We start from the raw sequence: 17,206 nt of genomic DNA, 5'->3' as shown, positions 1-17,206 counted from the left end.
ACGTGGGAGTGTCTGGTACGGGTAGTGGGAGTGTCTGGTAGAGGTAGTGGGAGTGTCTGGTAGGGGTAGTGGACGTGGGAGTGTCTTGTAGGGGTAGAGGACGTGGGAGTGTCTTGTAGGGGTAGAGGACGTGGGAGTGTCTTGTAGGGGTAGAGGACGTGGGAGTGTCTTGTAGGGGTAGAGGACATGTGAGTGTCTGGTAGGGGTAGAGGATGTGGGAGTGTCTTGTAGGGGTAGAGGACATGGGAGTGTCTTGTAGGGGTAGAGGACATGGGAGTGTCTGTTAGGGGTAGTGGATGTGGGAGTGTCTGGTAGGGGTAGAGGATGTGGGAGTGTCTGGTAGGGGTAGTGGACATGGGAGTGTCTTGTAGGGGTAGAGGACATGGGAGTGTCTGGTAGGGGTAGTGGACGTGGGAGTGTCTGGAGATGGTGGGAATCTAGCGATGCTCTAGAGACACTGAGACTGTTGGACAACTGTCAGTTTTGACAGCGCGTTGGCTCGGTGATACATGGAGATGAAACACAGGAGAACTATGAGGCAACGCTATGCTCTAAAACATGGGATACTCAAGGAGTTCCTGGCTGAGTTTCTGGGGACTTTTATCTTGGTTGTAAGTACTGCTGGTTTCATATTCAATATGTGTTTTGGTGAGAAATTGCCTTACAAGGGCAATTTGTAACCTCTCAATACCAGTTATCTTATTGAGCAATTACATAAAAAAATGTATGCTATTTCACATGATTACATTAGGATTATGATTCAATTAGGGGTAGGATTCTGATCAAATTAGGTTTAGATTAGTATTATTTTTTATTTAACTAGGCAAGTCAGTTAAGAACAAATCCTTATTTACAATGACGGCCTGCCCTGTTCAGGAGCAGAACGACAGATTTAGTCAGTTTGGGGATTCGATTTAGCAGCCTTTCAGTTACTGGCCCAACACTCTAACCTCTAGGCTACCTGCCACCCCAATTAGGTTAGGGTTAGAATTAAATTAGTGTTAGAATTATCATTAAATTAGGGTTAGGATTATGATTGGATTAGGGTTAGGATTATGATTGGATTAGGGTTAGGATTATGATTGGATTAGGGTTAGTAAAAATGAGTAAAGTGAGTAAAGTGTAATCAGAATTAATTAAAATTGTTACAAACTAAATGTAACTGATAGACGTTAATCCCATTCAGTACAATACTATTTGCTTGGCTAGACCCGGACTAACTCTCCTTCCCTCTCCCTCTCTTCCCTCTCTCTCTCCTCTTCCCTCTCCTCATCTCCTGTGTTAGTTGTTTGGCGTTGGGTCTGTTGCTCAGACGGTCCTGAGTCGTAATGCCATGGGGGAGACTCTCACCATCCATATAGGCTTCTCTGTAGGACTGATGATGGCAGTGTACGTGGCCGGAGGAGTGTCAGGTAATTATCATATCACATTATAATAATCACACTACAATTAAGTGCGTTTAAAAATATACTTAAAAAACATAAAAGCCTGTTCTGAAGCAACGGTGCATTTTTAATGTGACAAACTCTCTCTGCCATTTTGCCGGAGTTTAATGTTGCAGTAAAGCTGTATCAAAGATGTCTACCTCCCAGTGAAATTATCAGCCAACCCAATACATGGCTGAATGAGGTACAGACAAAAACAAAGATTCACAATGCATTTGTACTATTATGTAATGAATGGTGTTTTGTTATTAATTGGAGTTTGCAGGGATCAATGCCTTTTCAAATTAGATATTGGAATTCAGTTCAATCAATGAGGGATGCCATCTCAATTAAACCAATAGTTTTTTAAAAGTTCCTGGAACCTACTGTGTGTATACACACACACACACACACACACACACACACACACACACACACACACACACACACACACACACACACACACACACACACACACACACACACACACACACACACACACTCACTCTCACTCTCACTCTCACTCTGACTGGAGGCTTACTGAAGTGAAACGTTAAGACATTTGAATTGTTTGATGATAACATTGTAACACGAGGCATTTCCTTTAGAGTAATTTAGTTCATCTGACAACATAACCCCCCTGCCCCCTGTCAACAGTCATGTTGTCAGCTCACGTTCTAGACCGATGCAGAACGTGCCAGCTCCAGTTCACAGTTAATACATCTGAACTAGCGATTGATTTCTCACCCATAACCCTGCTTTGTTCCAGCCCCATCCAGGCCATTCATAACCCCGGGCAGTAAATGTCCTACAAACTCCATTGATCTTAGGCAGTGGCCTCTCTATGACAGACATCTATCTCGGCTCCAACACACTGCTAGGCTGATCGGGAATACAGCAAATAGTTCACAGAGAGGGATTGAAAAGGAGATTAATTGCGTACCAACAACAACAGTAACATCATGCAGGTTTAAGATCATGCTCATGCATTTTAAATATTGTGAAAAGAGACCGGGAGTATAGCTGGTCTTAGTATATGTCACTTAGCAGTAATTTCAGCCGCTGGAATTACGTTATAGTGAGAGCATATATCTGTAATATGTCTCTTCATCTAATAGTGTAGACGGCTATCTTTCCAACCTCCCCAACCTCTCTCCTCTTTCACTGGCTCATTCTCAATTCATCTTTCCATCCTTTCTCCTCGCTTCCTTCTCAAAACTTATTGGAGAAGAAGATCTTGAGGGGGAAGAACCTTTTTGACCTTCTTCAATATGGTTGAGAAGGAGGCAAGGAGATAGGATGGGGAGGAATCAGAAGGAAGAATCATTGAGATAGAGCCTGGCTCTCTCTTCTCTCCCAGGAGCCCATGTGAACCCTGCTGTCTCCTTGGCCATGGTGATCCTGGGAAAACTCAAGTTCTATAAGTTTCCCGTCTATGTCACCGCTCAGTTCCTTGGTGCTTTCGCTGGAGCTGCTGCAGTCTTTGGGCTGTATTATGGTGAGTAGTGTGGTCATGTCTGCATTCTGTTACACACATCAAAAGTAATAACAGGAGTTGAACAGTAGAATAAGCCAATAGAAAAGGGGAAATGTCTGCTCACTGTTTTTCTGCTCCCGGAATGCAATTATTTAATAAATGCTTACTGTGATACAACAAACAATACATTTCTGCATTCTGCTATCACCACGGTGATCTGTTGCTGCAGAGTTGTTGATGACCAAATGCCCATGGAACTGCACATGTTTAAAAGCCTTGGGGCGTATTGTAACAAATCAGGTCAACTGGCTTAACTCATATTTCCTGCCAAACAAACATATTTTACATGTTTGTTATGAACAACCAATGTTATGAACTTCTGTTATGAACTGTTGTTATGAACTGTTGTCATTTGCTCTGGAAGTACAGAAGCTGTCGCTATCCCGCTTTCTAACCAAGGTGGAATAGAAGATCGATTTTTGAAGCAAACGTCCATTGTCTTATCAATATGTGCTGTCATCTTCTGAATGGCTAAGTTTTGTTTTCTAACTGTGACATTGTCATCCATGTAGATGCGTTCATGGACTTCACCAATGGGATTTTATCAGTGACTGGTATTAACGCCACCGGTCACATCTTTGCCTCTTACCCTGCCAGGTCCCTAACCATCCTCGGAGGCCTCATAGACCAGGTAAGAGTGTGTGCGTGTGTGTGTTGCATCCTACTGTGCCAGGTCTCTGACCATCGTAGATGGCCTCATAGATCAGCTGAGACAAGGTCAAGGGTCACGATGAGAGAGACCAGGGGGTAGAGAGACCAGGGGAGACACCAGGGGAAGAGAGAGACCGGGGAGGGAGAGAGAGACCAGGGGGAGAGAGAGAGATCAGGGGGGGAGAGAGAGACCAGGGGAGGGAGGGAGAGAGACCAGGGGGTAGAGAGAGAGATCAGGGGGGGAGAGAGAGATCAGGGGGGAGAGAGAGACCAGGGGAGGGAGGGAGAGAGACCAGGGAGGGCGACCAAGGGGAGAGAGAGAGACCAGGGTGGGAGAGAGAGACCAGGGTGGGAGAGAGAGACCAGGGAGGGAGAGAGAGACCAGGGAGGGCGACCAGGGGGAGCGACCAGCATTATGTTCATTATGTTCTCTGAGGGACTACCTACCTACTACCTACACATTTTAGTTTTTTGTTGCAAAAAATGTCCGTTGCGTGCCTTAATGAACACCACCTAGGCAAACCAGGCGAGACAAAATCAAGGGGTTGAGAGGAGAGACGACCCCTCTGGTACTCCAGCCTGCTCTAGTTACCAGTAGTTACACAATGTTTTGTCAGAGTTAGGCCATTAAACCTTCACATCCCCAGATCTCTGGGACATGTTGCTGATGCAAATTGATTGTCCCACTTTCCTACACATCACATCCCCTCGTTAGCTGGGTTTTGGGGCCAATGACCCTTGTTCTGATGTTCACACTTACCTACTTAAAACACTTTAACATCAACACAGACACAACACAGTAACAATCACCATGGTGTTGCATCCTGTCTTAGACATTACGGTCTCCCAACAAACATAAAGAATAACATTATTCTCCCAACAAATATAAAGAATAACATCACCACTGAAGGATGTTACTTATAATGACTTTTCCCCCTAATAATAATGTGAAATTAACAGCTATACAGAAAGACTCATATGAAGTCCAAATTACAGAGGAGGAACAGTCTGGAAAAACTCCAGAGCTCGAGTTATAATAAACTTTTTGTTGGTGTACTCAAAGATCCACTATTTACGTGTTTTAACCACTCACATAAAATGGTAGATTATCAGACACTCAACAAGAAGGTCTGATTTCATTATTACTCAAACAGGATCACAGTGGGAAATATAAAGATCCAGTCCATTATTAAAAATATTGGAGGCCCCTTACACGTCAGTGTTGTGATGCAAAAATGTTAACAAAATGCAGGGCGCATAGAATTAAAAAGGTATTGTCGGATATTATTCATCCTAATCAGACAGGTTGTTTACATGGACGATACATTGGAGATAATATAAGACAAGTACTTGAAACAATAGAACACTATGAAACATTTGGGAAATCAGGCCTGGTATTCATAGCTAACTTTGAAAAGGCCTTTGATAAAGTACAACTAGAATTGATCTATTTTTATTTAGGAGAATCTCTTATACAATGGGTTAAAGTTATGTATAGTAACTCTAGGTGTAAAATAGTAAATAATGTCTACGTCTCAGAAAGTATTGAACTGTCAAAAGGACAAAAACAAGGTTGTACATTGTCTCAGTATATATTGGCTCTGGCCATCAGAATGTTAGCTATCAGAACCAACAATAATATCAAGGGGTTAAAAATCCAGGGCTTAAAAACAAAAGTGTCAATCTATGCCAGTGACTCAAGTTCTCTCTTAAATTTGGAATCTGGATCCCTGCACTGGATGCACAATCTCATTGAGAATCTGGAATATTTCTCTAACCTCTCTGGACTAAAACCTAATTATGATAAGTGTACCATATTACTTATGGCATCATTAAACTACACAACTTTTACATTACCCTGTAGTTTATCGATAAAATGGTCTGACGGTGAAGAAGACATACTTGGCATTCATATCCCGAAATATATAAATTAACTCACTACAACAAATTTCAATAGAAAGTTAGCTAAAAAATAAACAAGATCTTGCAACCATGGAGAGGGAAAATACCTGTATTTTATGGAAAATCACACTTCAGTCATATCACAGGTTATTTATTTATTTATGGTGCTTTTTTTTTAATTATATGAGCAAAAAATATTTAACTTGATTTGGAATGCCAACCAGACTAAATTAAACGTGCTTGTTTATATAATGAAAATGAGTTTCCCACTAAAAGCTTCAGTCATACAAATGTTTATATTTAAATATGAACTGGTTCTCCAGTAGACTAGTACGAATGGCTGCGACAGGAGAAAAGTGAGGATCAATCAACACCTTTGTAGTTACTCCACAATACTAACCTAAATGACAGAGTTAAATGAAGGAAGCCTGTACAGAATACAAATATTCCAAAACATGCATCCTGTTTGCAATAAGGCACTAAAGTAAAACTGCAAAAAAATATGGCAAAGAAATGAACTTCATGTCCTGAATACAAAGCGTTATGTTTGAGGCAAATCCAACGCAACACATCACTGAGTACCACTCTTCATATTTTCAAGCATAGTGGTGGCTGCATCATGTTATGGGTATGCTTGTCATCGTCAAGGGCTAGGGAGTTTTTTAGGATAAAAATAAACGGAATAGAGCTAAGCACAGGCAAAATCTTAGAGGAAAGCCTAGTTCTGTCTGCTTTCCAACATAAAATGGGAGACAAATTCAACTTTCAGCAGGACAATAACCTAAAACAAAAGGCCAAAGTTGGTTACCAATATGACATTGAATGCTCCTGAGTGGCCTAGTTACCGTTTTGACTTTAATCGGCTTGAAAATCTATGGTAAGACTTGGAAATGGCTGTCTAGCAATGATCAACAACTAACTTGATAGAGCTTGAAGAATTGTTTAATGTGCAAATATTGTACAATCCACGTGTGCAAAGCTGATTCAAACATGTACTGAGACTCAGGGGTGTATATACTTATGTAAATGAGATATTTCTGTATTTAATTTTCAATACATTTTAAAACATTTCTAAAAACATGTTTTCACTTTATCATTATGGGATGGGGTATTGTGTGTAGATGGGTGAATTTTTTAAATATATTTAATCCATTTTGAATTCAGGCTGTAACACAACCAAATGTGGAATAAGTCAAGAGGTTATGAATACTTTCTGAAGTCTCTGTGTACCAGCTTCATTTGAGAACCAAAATGTTGACAGCGGCGTCATACAGGCTGCAAAATAGGTGGGAAGAGATTTTCGATGTTCCGTTTTCATGGTACATCGTTTATGAATTGATACACAAAGCAACACTCAATTTAAACGATAATGTAACATTCTTGCCACCTACAGAATGTTATGTCCTGTATATGTGTAACGGGTGTGAAATGGCTAGCTAGTTAGCGGGTACGCGCTAATAGCGTTTCAATCAGTTACGTCACTTGCTCTGAAACCTAGAAGTAGTGTTGCCCCTTGCTCTGCAAGGGCCACGGCTTTAGGGGACGGTATAAAGTTATACTGTTACATATACAACCATTTATTTTAATTTTATTTATTTATCCCAGCTCTGCATATTTTGATGCAAAGAGACAGAATCATTAGATCACTTCTTTTGGTATTGTCCCCATGTAGCTTGTTTCTGGTCACAGGTTTAAGAGCGGCTGAAGAATCTATACAATTACATGAAACAAACCGTATAAATAGCACTGATTTTGAGATTTGGAAACCCAGAGTCAATCAATCAACAATATAATATACACACCGTTTGTAAAATATGAATCTTTAATATACAATCTGTAAATACTATGTGATTATAAAGGTTCAGAATTTATGTAAAACAGCACAGTTTAAAAATAAATATTGCAGATGGAGATCATAAGTCTGGTTTACGATGACAGGTGGGATGGGGCTGAGAGTAGCTTTATTATGATAGGTGGGATGGGGCTGAGAGTATCTTTACGATGATAGGTGGGATGGGCTGAGAGTAGCTTTACGATGATAGGTGGGATGGGCTGAGAGTAGCTTTATGATGATAGGTGGGATGGGCTGAGAGTAGCTTTACGATGATAGGTGGAATGGGCTGAGAGTAGCTTTACGATGATAGGTGGGATGGGCTGAGAGTAGCTTTACGATGATAGGTGGGATGGGCTGAGAGTAGCTTTACGATGATAGGTGGGATGGGCTGAGAGTAGCTTTACGATGATAGGTGGGATGGGCTAAGAGTAGCTTTATGATGATAGGTGGGATGGACTGAGAGTAGCTTTACGATGACAGGTGGGATGGGCTGAGAGTAACTTTACGGAGATAGGTGGGATGGGCTGAGAGTAGCTTTACGATGATAGGTGGGATGGACTGAGAGTAGCTTTACGATGACAGGTGGGATGGGCTGAGAGTAACTTTACAGAAATAGGTGGGATGGGCTGAGAGTAGCTTTACGATGACAGGTGGGATGGGCTGAGAGTAGCTTTACGATGACAGGTGGGATGGGCTGAGAGTAACTTTACGGAGATAGGTGGGATGGGCTGAGAGTAGCTTTACGATGACAGGTGGGATGGGCTGAGAGTAGCTTTACGATGACAGGTGGGATGGACTGAGAGTAACTTTACGGAGATAGGTGGGATGGGCTGAGAGTAGCTTTACAGAGATAGGTGGGATGGACTGAGAGTAGCTTTACAGAGATAGGTGGGATGTGCTGAAAGCAGGTGAGGGGTGGGTTTAAAAGGCCATGATCTGTAATAGTTAGGACCAAAAAATACTATACAGTGCAAACGGAAAGTATTCAGACCCCTTGACTTTTCCATATTTTGTTACGTTACAGTCTTATTGTAAAATGTTTTTTTAGAAATGTTAAGGTCCCCAAAATCACAGCGGCCTCCATTATTCTTAAACTGAGTAAGTTTGGAACCACCAAGACTCTTCCTAGAGCTGGTCGCCCGACCAAACTGAGCAATCGGGGGAGAAGGGCCTTGGTCAGGGAGGTGACCAAGAACCCTCTGGTCACTCTGACAGAGCACCAGAGATCCTCTGTGGAGATGGGAGAACCTTCCAGAAGGACAACCATCTCTGCAGCACTACACCAATCAGGCCTTTATGGTAGAGTGGCCAGACGGAAGCCACTCCTCAGTAAAAGGCACATGACAGCCCGCTTGGAGGCACCTAAAAGGCACCTAAAGGACTCTCAGAATATGAGAAACAAGATTATCTGATCTGATGTAACCAAGATTGAACTCTTTGACCTGAATGCCAAGGTTCACGTCTGGAGGAAACCTGGCACCATCCCTACGGTGAAGCACGGTGATGGCAGCAACATGCTGTGGGGATGTTTCAGTGGCAGGGACTGGGAGACTAGTCAGGATTGAGGGAAAGGTGAATGGAGCAAAGTACAGAGAGATCCTTGATGAAAACCTGCTCCAGAGCGCTCAGAACCTCAGACTGGGGCGAAGGTTCACCTTCCAACAGGACAATGACCTTAAGCACACAGCCAAGACAATGAAGGAGTGACTTCGGGACAAGTCTCTGAATGTCCTTGATTGTCATTTTATATTAATTCATTTTTTAGGCAAGTCAGTTAAAAAATTAGATATTATTTCCAATGACGACCTACCTCGGCCAAACCTGTACGACGCTGGGCCAATTGTGCGCCACCCTATGGGACTCCCAATCACAGCCGGATGTGATGCAGTCTGGATGAAGAATAACATTATGTTCTCCAAACAAATATAAAGAATAACATTTCAACAATTTTCTTTGTAACCTGCTGGAATATTAAAATAAATGAAAATATCACCAGGTATTACTGAATGTCCTTTTATTTAAATGATCAACTAGGGTCCATTTCCTTCCTGAATTGACTGAATTGAAATGTAATTGACCCAATGCTGTTGTCAACAATAAAATTATTTTTGAAATCATCTTGCCACAGAGATTCTAAACCCAGATGCGCAGCATTGAGAGATTTCCGGTAGTGTTTTCCGAAACAGACCAAGCAGACCCGGCCGGGGTTTTAGAAGGCAATGAGAGAAGTGAAAAGCTCTTCCTTAATTGTTGATTTTTTATTTTATTTTTTAATCTAAACGAACAACCAAGATTCAAGATGTCTTCAGTAATTGAACATGTTATTACTCCAACCTCGTGAGTGACAAGCTGATACGTTTTTATTTTAGTCAAAAACAACTTTATATCGAAGAAGTGCCTTTAATTTGACAGCCTTCACATGCACAGTTCCTCGTGAGATGACCGTTAGCTCCGATCACGTAGCTAGCCAACATCGCCATGACATCGCCGACAAGCGTGAACAGGGATTCGGGCCTATCTTCATACTGTATTCTTTGATTGTACTCTCCAGGCAGCGGGAACAGGCATGCTGGTGTTGTGTATCCTGGCCATCAACGATGGGAAGAACATCGGCGCCCCTAGGGGCATGGAGCCACTGTGCATCGGCCTGATCATCATGGCTATCGGGGTGTCCATGGGGCTGAACTGTGGGTACCCCCTCAACCCTGCCAGGGACCTGGGGCCACGGCTCTTTACTGCTGTAGCAGGCTGGGGCTGGGAGGTGTTCAGGTAACTCATAATATAATACTGTGTAATATAATATATGCGGCTAAGATTAGAGGTAAGTACCCCTTCAACCCTGCCAGACACCCGGGGCCACGGCACTTCACTGCAGTAGCAGACTGGGGAGTCTTCAGGTAGAAGGGTTCAGGTAACTCATATAGAAGTGTTCAGGTAACTCATATAGAAGTGTTCAGGTAACTCATATAGAAGGTAACTCATATAGAAGTGTTCAGGTAACTCATATAGAAGTGTTCGGGTAACTCATATAGAAGTATTCAGGTAACTCATATAGAAGTGTTCAGGTAACTCATATAGAAGTGTTCAGGTAACTCATATAGAAGTGTTCAGGTAACTCATATAGAAGTGTTCGGGTAACTCATATAGAAGTGTTCAGGTAACTCATATAGAAGTGTTCAGGTAACTCATATAGAAGTGTTCAGGTAACTCATATCGAAGTGTTCAGGTAACTCATATAGAAGTGTTCAGGTAACTCATATAGAAGTGTTCGGGTAACTCATATCGAAGTGTTCAGGTAACTCATATCGAAGTGTTCAGGTAACTCATGTTGATCAAAGACTAGACCAGTGTGTCACAAACTTCTAGTTCCACTTACTGGATCTATTCCAAAACTAGCTTGATTATTAGTTGACCGTTTTAATCAAATCGTCCTTTGATTGTCTGGTATTGATAGGTGAAAAAACAACCCTGTGTTGATTGGTGTTATATAACCTCATATGCACAGCAACACCTCACATCACATGCAGTCAATGTTAGCTAATTATCTGTTGTCATGCTCTGTGCTACCCCGTTGGGTTACTGCCTGCCTACTATTGAATTGAACTTTCAAAGCTTTGGAGCTTGGAAAGTAGACAGATTTAAATTATAAATGGTGCTGTAAAAAACGAACAGTTGTCCTTCTGGGTAATTCTGTGATGGTCGCATCTAGCCGCACTTATACTGCATTAGGAAAGTATTCAGACCCTTTGACTTTTTCCACATTTTATTACGCTACAGCATTTTTTTTTTACCATCAATCTCCACACAATACCCCATAATGACGAAGTGAAAACAGGTTTTTAGAAATGTTTGCAAATGTATTAAAAATAAACAGAAATGCTTTATTTACATAAGTATTCACACCCGTTGCTATGAGACGCGAAATTTTGCTCTGTTGCATCCCGTTGTCATTGATCATTCTTGAGATATTTCTACAACTTGATTGGAGTCCATCTGTGGTAAATTCAATTGATTGGACATGATTTGGAAAGGCACACACCTGTCTATATAAGGTCTCACAGTTGACAGTGCATGTCAGAGCAAAAACCAAGCCATGAGGGAGAAGGAATTTTCCATAGAGCTCCAAGACAGGATTGTGTCGAGGCACAAATCTGGGGAAGGGTACCAAAACATTTCTGCAGCATTGAAGGTCCCCAACAACACAGTGGCCTCCATCGTTCTTAAATTAAGGATCGGACCCTTTTTTTTCAATTTCCGCCGAAAATGACATACCCAAATCTAACTGTCTGTAGCTCAGGACCTGAAATAAGGACACATTTATGTATATTCTTGATACTGTAATGACCCTGGGTTTATAAGCGCGGAAATCGACTCTGCCGCACGAGCATGCTTTTGCCGCACAGTCGATAGCGCGCTGGACTTCGGGCTGGAAGGTTGAGGGCTCGAGACTTGCTCCCTGCCTGTTTCATTACAGTACTATTTGAAAGGAAACACTTTGAAGTTTGTGGAAATGTGAAATTAAGAGGAGAATTTAACACATTAGATCTGGTAAAAGATAATACAAACAAAAAAACATGATTTTTATATATATATATATATATATTTTTTTTTTTTCATCATCTTTGAAATGCAAGAGAAAGGCCATACATTCAGAAAGGAGTCTAAGTGTAATTTAGATTTTGGCCAACAGATGGCAGCATGGTGTGTGCAAAGTTTCAGACTGATCCAGTGAATAATTACATCACTACACAATATTTTGTCTGCCAGGAGTTTGCCCAAATGTGCCGAATTGGTCAACTGATACATTTTCAAGTATATACAGTTGAAGTCGGAAGTTTACATACACTTAGGTTGGAGTCATTAAAACTCGTTTTTCAACCACTCCACAAATTTCTTGTTAAGAAACTATAGTTTTGGCAAGTCGGTTAGGACATCTACTTTGTGCATGACACATGTAATTTTTCCAACAATTGTTTACAGACAGATTATTTCACTTATAATTCACTGTTTCACAATTCCAGTTGGTCAGAAGTTTACATACACTAAGTTGACTGTGCCCTTAAACAGCTTAGAGAATTCCAGTAAATGATGTCATGGCTTTAGAAGCTTCTGATAAATTATGTCAATTAGCCTGAGTCAATTGGAGGTGTACCTGTGGATGTATTTCAAGGCCTTCCTTCAAACTCAGTGCCTCTAAGCTTGACATCATGGGAAAATCAAAAGAAATCAGCCAAGACCTCAGAAAAACAATTGTAGACCTCCACAGGTCTGTTTCATCCTTCCAAACGCCTGAAGATACCACGTTCATCTGTACAAAGAATAGTACGCAAGTATAAACACCATAGGACCATGCAGCCGTCATACCGCTCAGGAAGGAGACGTGTTCTGTCTCCTGGAGATGAATGTACATTGGTGCGAAAGTGCAACTCAATCCCAGAACAACAGCAAAGGACCTTGTGAAGATGCTGGAGGAAACAGGTACAAAAGTATCTATATCCACAGTAAAACGAGTCCTATATCGACATAACCTGAAAGGCCACTCAGCAAGGAAGAAGCCACTGGTCCAAAACCTCCATAAAAAAGCCAGACTATGGTTTGCAACTGCACACGGGAACAAAGATCATACTTTTTGGAGAAATGTCCTCTGGTCTGATGAAACAAAAATAGAACTGTTTGGCCATAATGACCATTGTTATGTTTGGAGGAAAAAGGGGGAGGATTGCAGGCCGAAGAACAGCATCCCAACCGTGGAGCACGGGGGTGGCAGCATCATGTTGTGAGGGTGCTTTGCTGCAGGAGGGACTGGTGCACTTCACAAAATAGATGGCATCATGAGGGAGGAAAGTTATGTGAATATATTGAAGCAACATCTCAAGACATCAGTCAGGAAGTTAAAGCTTGGTTGCCAATGGGTCTTCCAAATGGACAATGACCCCAAACATACTTCCAAAGATGTGGCAAAATGGCTTAAGGACAACAAAGTCAAGGTATTGGAGTGGCCATCACAAAGCCCTGACCTCAATCCTATAGAAAAATTTGTGGGCAGAACTGAAAAAGCGTGTGCGAACAAGGAGGCCTACAAACCTAACTCAGTTACACCAGCTCTGTCAGGAGGAATGGGCCAAAATTCACCCAACTTATTGTGGGAAGCTTGTGGAAGGCTACCCGAAACGTTTGACCCAAGTTAAACAATTTAAAGGCAATGCTACCAAATACCAATTGAGTGTATGTAAACTTCTGACCCACTAGGAATGTGATGAAAGAAATAAAAGCTGAAATAAATCATTCTCTCAGCTATTATTTGGCTGAGGTGTATGTAAACTTCCGACTGTACATTCTACAGACCCTACTGAGTATTACCTACAATAGTTTCCAGAGTTCCTCTGTGGAAATGGGAGAACCTTCCAGAAGAACAACCATCTCTGCAGCACCACCAATAAGGCCTTTATGGTAGAGTAGCCAGATGGAAGTCACTCCTCAGTAAAAGGCACATGACAGCCCGCTTGGAGTTTGCCAAAGGCACCTAAAGGATTCTCAGACCATGAGAAACAAGATTCTCTGGTCTGATGAAACCAAGATTGAACACTTTGGTCTGAATGCAAAGTGTCACGTCTGGAGGAAACCTGGCCCCATCCCTACGGTGAAGCATGGTGGTGGCAGCATCATGCAGTGGGGATGTTTTTCAGTGGCAGGGACTGGGAGACTAGTCAGGATTGAGGGAAAGAAGAACAGAGCAAAGTACAGAGAGATCCTTGATGAAAACCTGCTCCAGAGTGCTCAGGACCTCAGACTGGGGAGAAGGTTCACCTTCCAACAGGACAATGACCCGAAGCACACAGCCAAGACAACGCAGGAGTGCCTTCGGGACAAGTCTCTGAATATCCTCGAGTGGCCCAGCGAAAGCCCGGACTTGAACACGATCGGATATCTCTGGAGAGACCTGAAAATAGCTGTGCAGTGATGCTCCCCATCCAACCTGACAAAGCTTCAGAGGATTTGCAGAGAAGAATGGGAGAAACTCCCAAAATACATGTGTGCCAAGCTTGTACCGTCATACCCAAAAAGACTCGAGGCTGTGATCACTGCCAAAGGTGCTTCAATCTACTTATGTAAACGTCATATTTCATATTTTTTATTTGTAATACATTTGCAAACATAAAATTAACAGTTTTTGCTTTGTCACTGTGGGGTATTGTGTGTAGATTGAGGGGGATAAAAACGATTTAATCCATTTTTAGAGTAAGGCTGTAACGTAACAAAATGTGGAAAGTCAAGGGGTCTGAATACTTTCCGAATGCACTGTACAAGGCTTAAGAAAGTATTTATAAGTGTGGCTCGACGCGTAACGGCATTATCCAGAAGGACAGCTGGATAATGTGTTCTTATACCTTCATCTATTGCATGTGTTATGTGTTCTTGTAATGTGTGTGTATATATGTGTGTGTGCCTACCTATACACAGCACGTCAGACTACTGGTGGTGGGTCCCGGTGGCGGGGCCGATGATAGGGGGCGTGGTCGGGGCCCTGGTTTACTTCCTGTTCATCGAGATGCATCACAAACAGCCTGAGAAACCCCACGAGGAGGAAGAGGAGGAGGACGAAGAGGAGGAAGAGGATCTGGAGGAGGACAGCAGTCTTAAGGACAAATATGAGATGATTACCATGAGTTAAAGAGTCAGAGAGATTCATTCACTTGTCAAGGACTATAAAAGAAACGTCCGTCTGTCTGGTTCAGATCAATGTTACTGTAAAGTCAATCAGGAGAGGAATGTCATGTTGGGAGACACACACACACACACACACACACACACACACACGACAGGACAGGCTTGCTCTCTCAGTGTGCTATGGTGAAATCCTGTGGTAGAGGGAGTAGAAGAGTTATAACCTGTTGTTACATGTCATAGCCTTTAGTAACCAGACCGGTATGCTACGTATGAGTGAATGATCAGAGTACGGTTTATAGCCTGTTGTTACATGTCATAGCCTTTAGTAACCAGACCGGTGTGCTACGTATGAGTGAACGATCAGAGTACGGTTTATAGCCTGTTGTTACATGTCACAGCCTTTAGTAACCAGACTGGTGTGCTACGTATGAGTGAACGATCAGAGTACGGTTTATAGCCTGTTGTTACATGTCATAGCCTTTAGTAACCAGACCGGTATGCTACGTATGAGTGAATGATCAGAGTACGGTTTATAGCCTGTTGTTACATGTCACAGCCTTTAGTAACCAGACCAGTATGCTACGTATGAGTGAACGATCAGAGTACGGTTTATAGCCTGTTGTTACATGTCACAGCCTTTAGTAACCAGACTGGTGTGCTACTTACGAGCGACTGATCACAGTACAAGGCCTTTTAGTCCGCTGCTGATGGGCGCTCCAATAGTCAGTCTACATGGAGAAACCCTGTCGAACAGGTTATTGCTACTGTTTAAATTGGTAAAGATACAGAATGGTTAGTTCATAATGATGTGCTTATATGTAGCAATCCGCAACACTGGAAAAGTAATATTATGTATATATAATATTTCGCCCTTTACGATTCCATTTGGACTACACCTCTGTCAGTTTTATGTAAATGAGATTCCATTTGGACTACACCTCTGTCAGTTTTATGTAAATGAGATTCCATTTGGACTACACCGCTGTCAGTTTTATGTAAATGAGATTCCATTTGGACTACACCTCTGCTAGTTTTATGTAAATGAGATTCCATTTGGACTACACCTCTGTCAGTTTTATGTAAATGAGATTCCATTTGGACTACACCTCTGTCAGTTTTATGTAAATGAGATTCCATTTGGACTACACCTCTGTCAGTTTTATGTAAATGAGATTCCATTTGGACTACACCGCTGTCAGTTTTATGTAAATGAGATTCCATTTGGACTACACCTCTGCTAGTTTTATGTAAATGAGATTCCATTTGGACTACACCTCTGTCAGTTTTATGTAAATGAGATTCCATTTGGACTACACCTCTGTCAGTTTTATGTAAATGAGATTCCATTTGGACTACACCTCTGTCAGTTTTATGTAAATGAGATTCTATTTGGACTACACCTCTGTCAGTTTTATGTAAATGAGGTTCATGCAGACAATTAACCCAGACCCATTTGATGACGTTTTTGTTGTTGTAGTAATGTCTGCGTTGTAATTGCAGAAGGTATAGCTTTAATGTAGGCTTTTATTGCAATTTTTGACCATACACTTCATACTCTGTGCACTGAAAGAGACCACGTGCGTATCTAAGGAAACCATGAGAAATAACAAATATAACAACAACTACTGTTACAATTCATGAATTTATGTATGACAGTTAAAAGTTTTGTTGCCATTGTATAATATTCAATTATTATGTTTGTTTATTGTTGTGCTTTTTCTGTTTTTGATTTTGTATTGTTGTCATGGAAATAGTATCCAAACTATTTCAATGTGACAAATGTATTCCTGTTTGTGTAAACAAATATTATTACTTGGATGCATAATAAAAAATATAAAAAATAAATGGTGTCTTGTATTTTTTAAGTAAAACTTGTTATCATGGCACCGAGGAGCAAAATAGCCTGGTCCCAGATCTGTTTGTGTTGTCTCGACAACTCCTTTGGGCCTTTACATGACAACAACTGTAGGAGTTAAATAGATATGGAACCAGGCTTGGCGCAAAACACACACTGATAAAGTTTGTTGGTAGAAAACCTGTTGCATAATGCCATCACTTTTGGCCATTCATTTATAACCAGACAGACTCATAAAGGCCCCTGTTCTGTAATGTGACAGAATAAACCACAATGATTCAATGGAGACCTCTATTTCAACATGGGCCTGGTGTACAAGGCACTACACAGGCTGG

At 41.6% G+C, this 17,206-nt stretch overlaps 1 protein-coding gene across 1 annotated transcript; it reads left to right on the top strand.

Annotated features, from left to right (window-relative positions):
- The first annotated feature begins 266 nt into the window (after positions 1-266).
- On the top strand, positions 267-16,826 carry LOC129854866 (aquaporin-9-like). Its single transcript, XM_055921986.1, has 6 exons — positions 267-611; positions 1,286-1,412; positions 2,785-2,922; positions 3,474-3,592; positions 9,900-10,117; positions 14,810-16,826. The coding sequence occupies exons 1-6, from the start codon at positions 510-512 to the stop codon at positions 15,018-15,020; spliced, it is 915 nt and encodes a 304-aa protein (XP_055777961.1). The 5' UTR covers positions 267-509; the 3' UTR covers positions 15,021-16,826.
- The last annotated feature ends 380 nt before the right edge of the window (positions 16,827-17,206 follow it).

Source organism: Salvelinus fontinalis, chromosome 5 (genome assembly GCF_029448725.1).
Source record: "Salvelinus fontinalis isolate EN_2023a chromosome 5, ASM2944872v1, whole genome shotgun sequence".
NCBI lineage: Eukaryota > Metazoa > Chordata > Actinopteri > Salmoniformes > Salmonidae > Salvelinus > Salvelinus fontinalis.
Note: the sequence above shows the minus strand (reverse complement) of the source record. Positions and strands in the feature narration are given on the sequence as shown.

What these genes read in the sequence shown, in the direction of transcription:
- LOC129854866 (XM_055921986.1), top strand. Translation starts at nt 510, where the DNA reads ATGGAGATGAAACACAGGAGAACTATGAGGCAACGCTATGCTCTAAAA. An exon ending in TGGGGACTTTTATCTTGGTT is followed by an intron (nt 612 to 1,285) that starts GTAAGTACTGCT and finishes CTCCTGTGTTAG; the next exon opens with TTGTTTGGCGTTGGGTCTGT. An exon ending in AGTCTTTGGGCTGTATTATG is followed by an intron (nt 2,923 to 3,473) that starts GTGAGTAGTGTG and finishes TCATCCATGTAG; the next exon opens with ATGCGTTCATGGACTTCACC.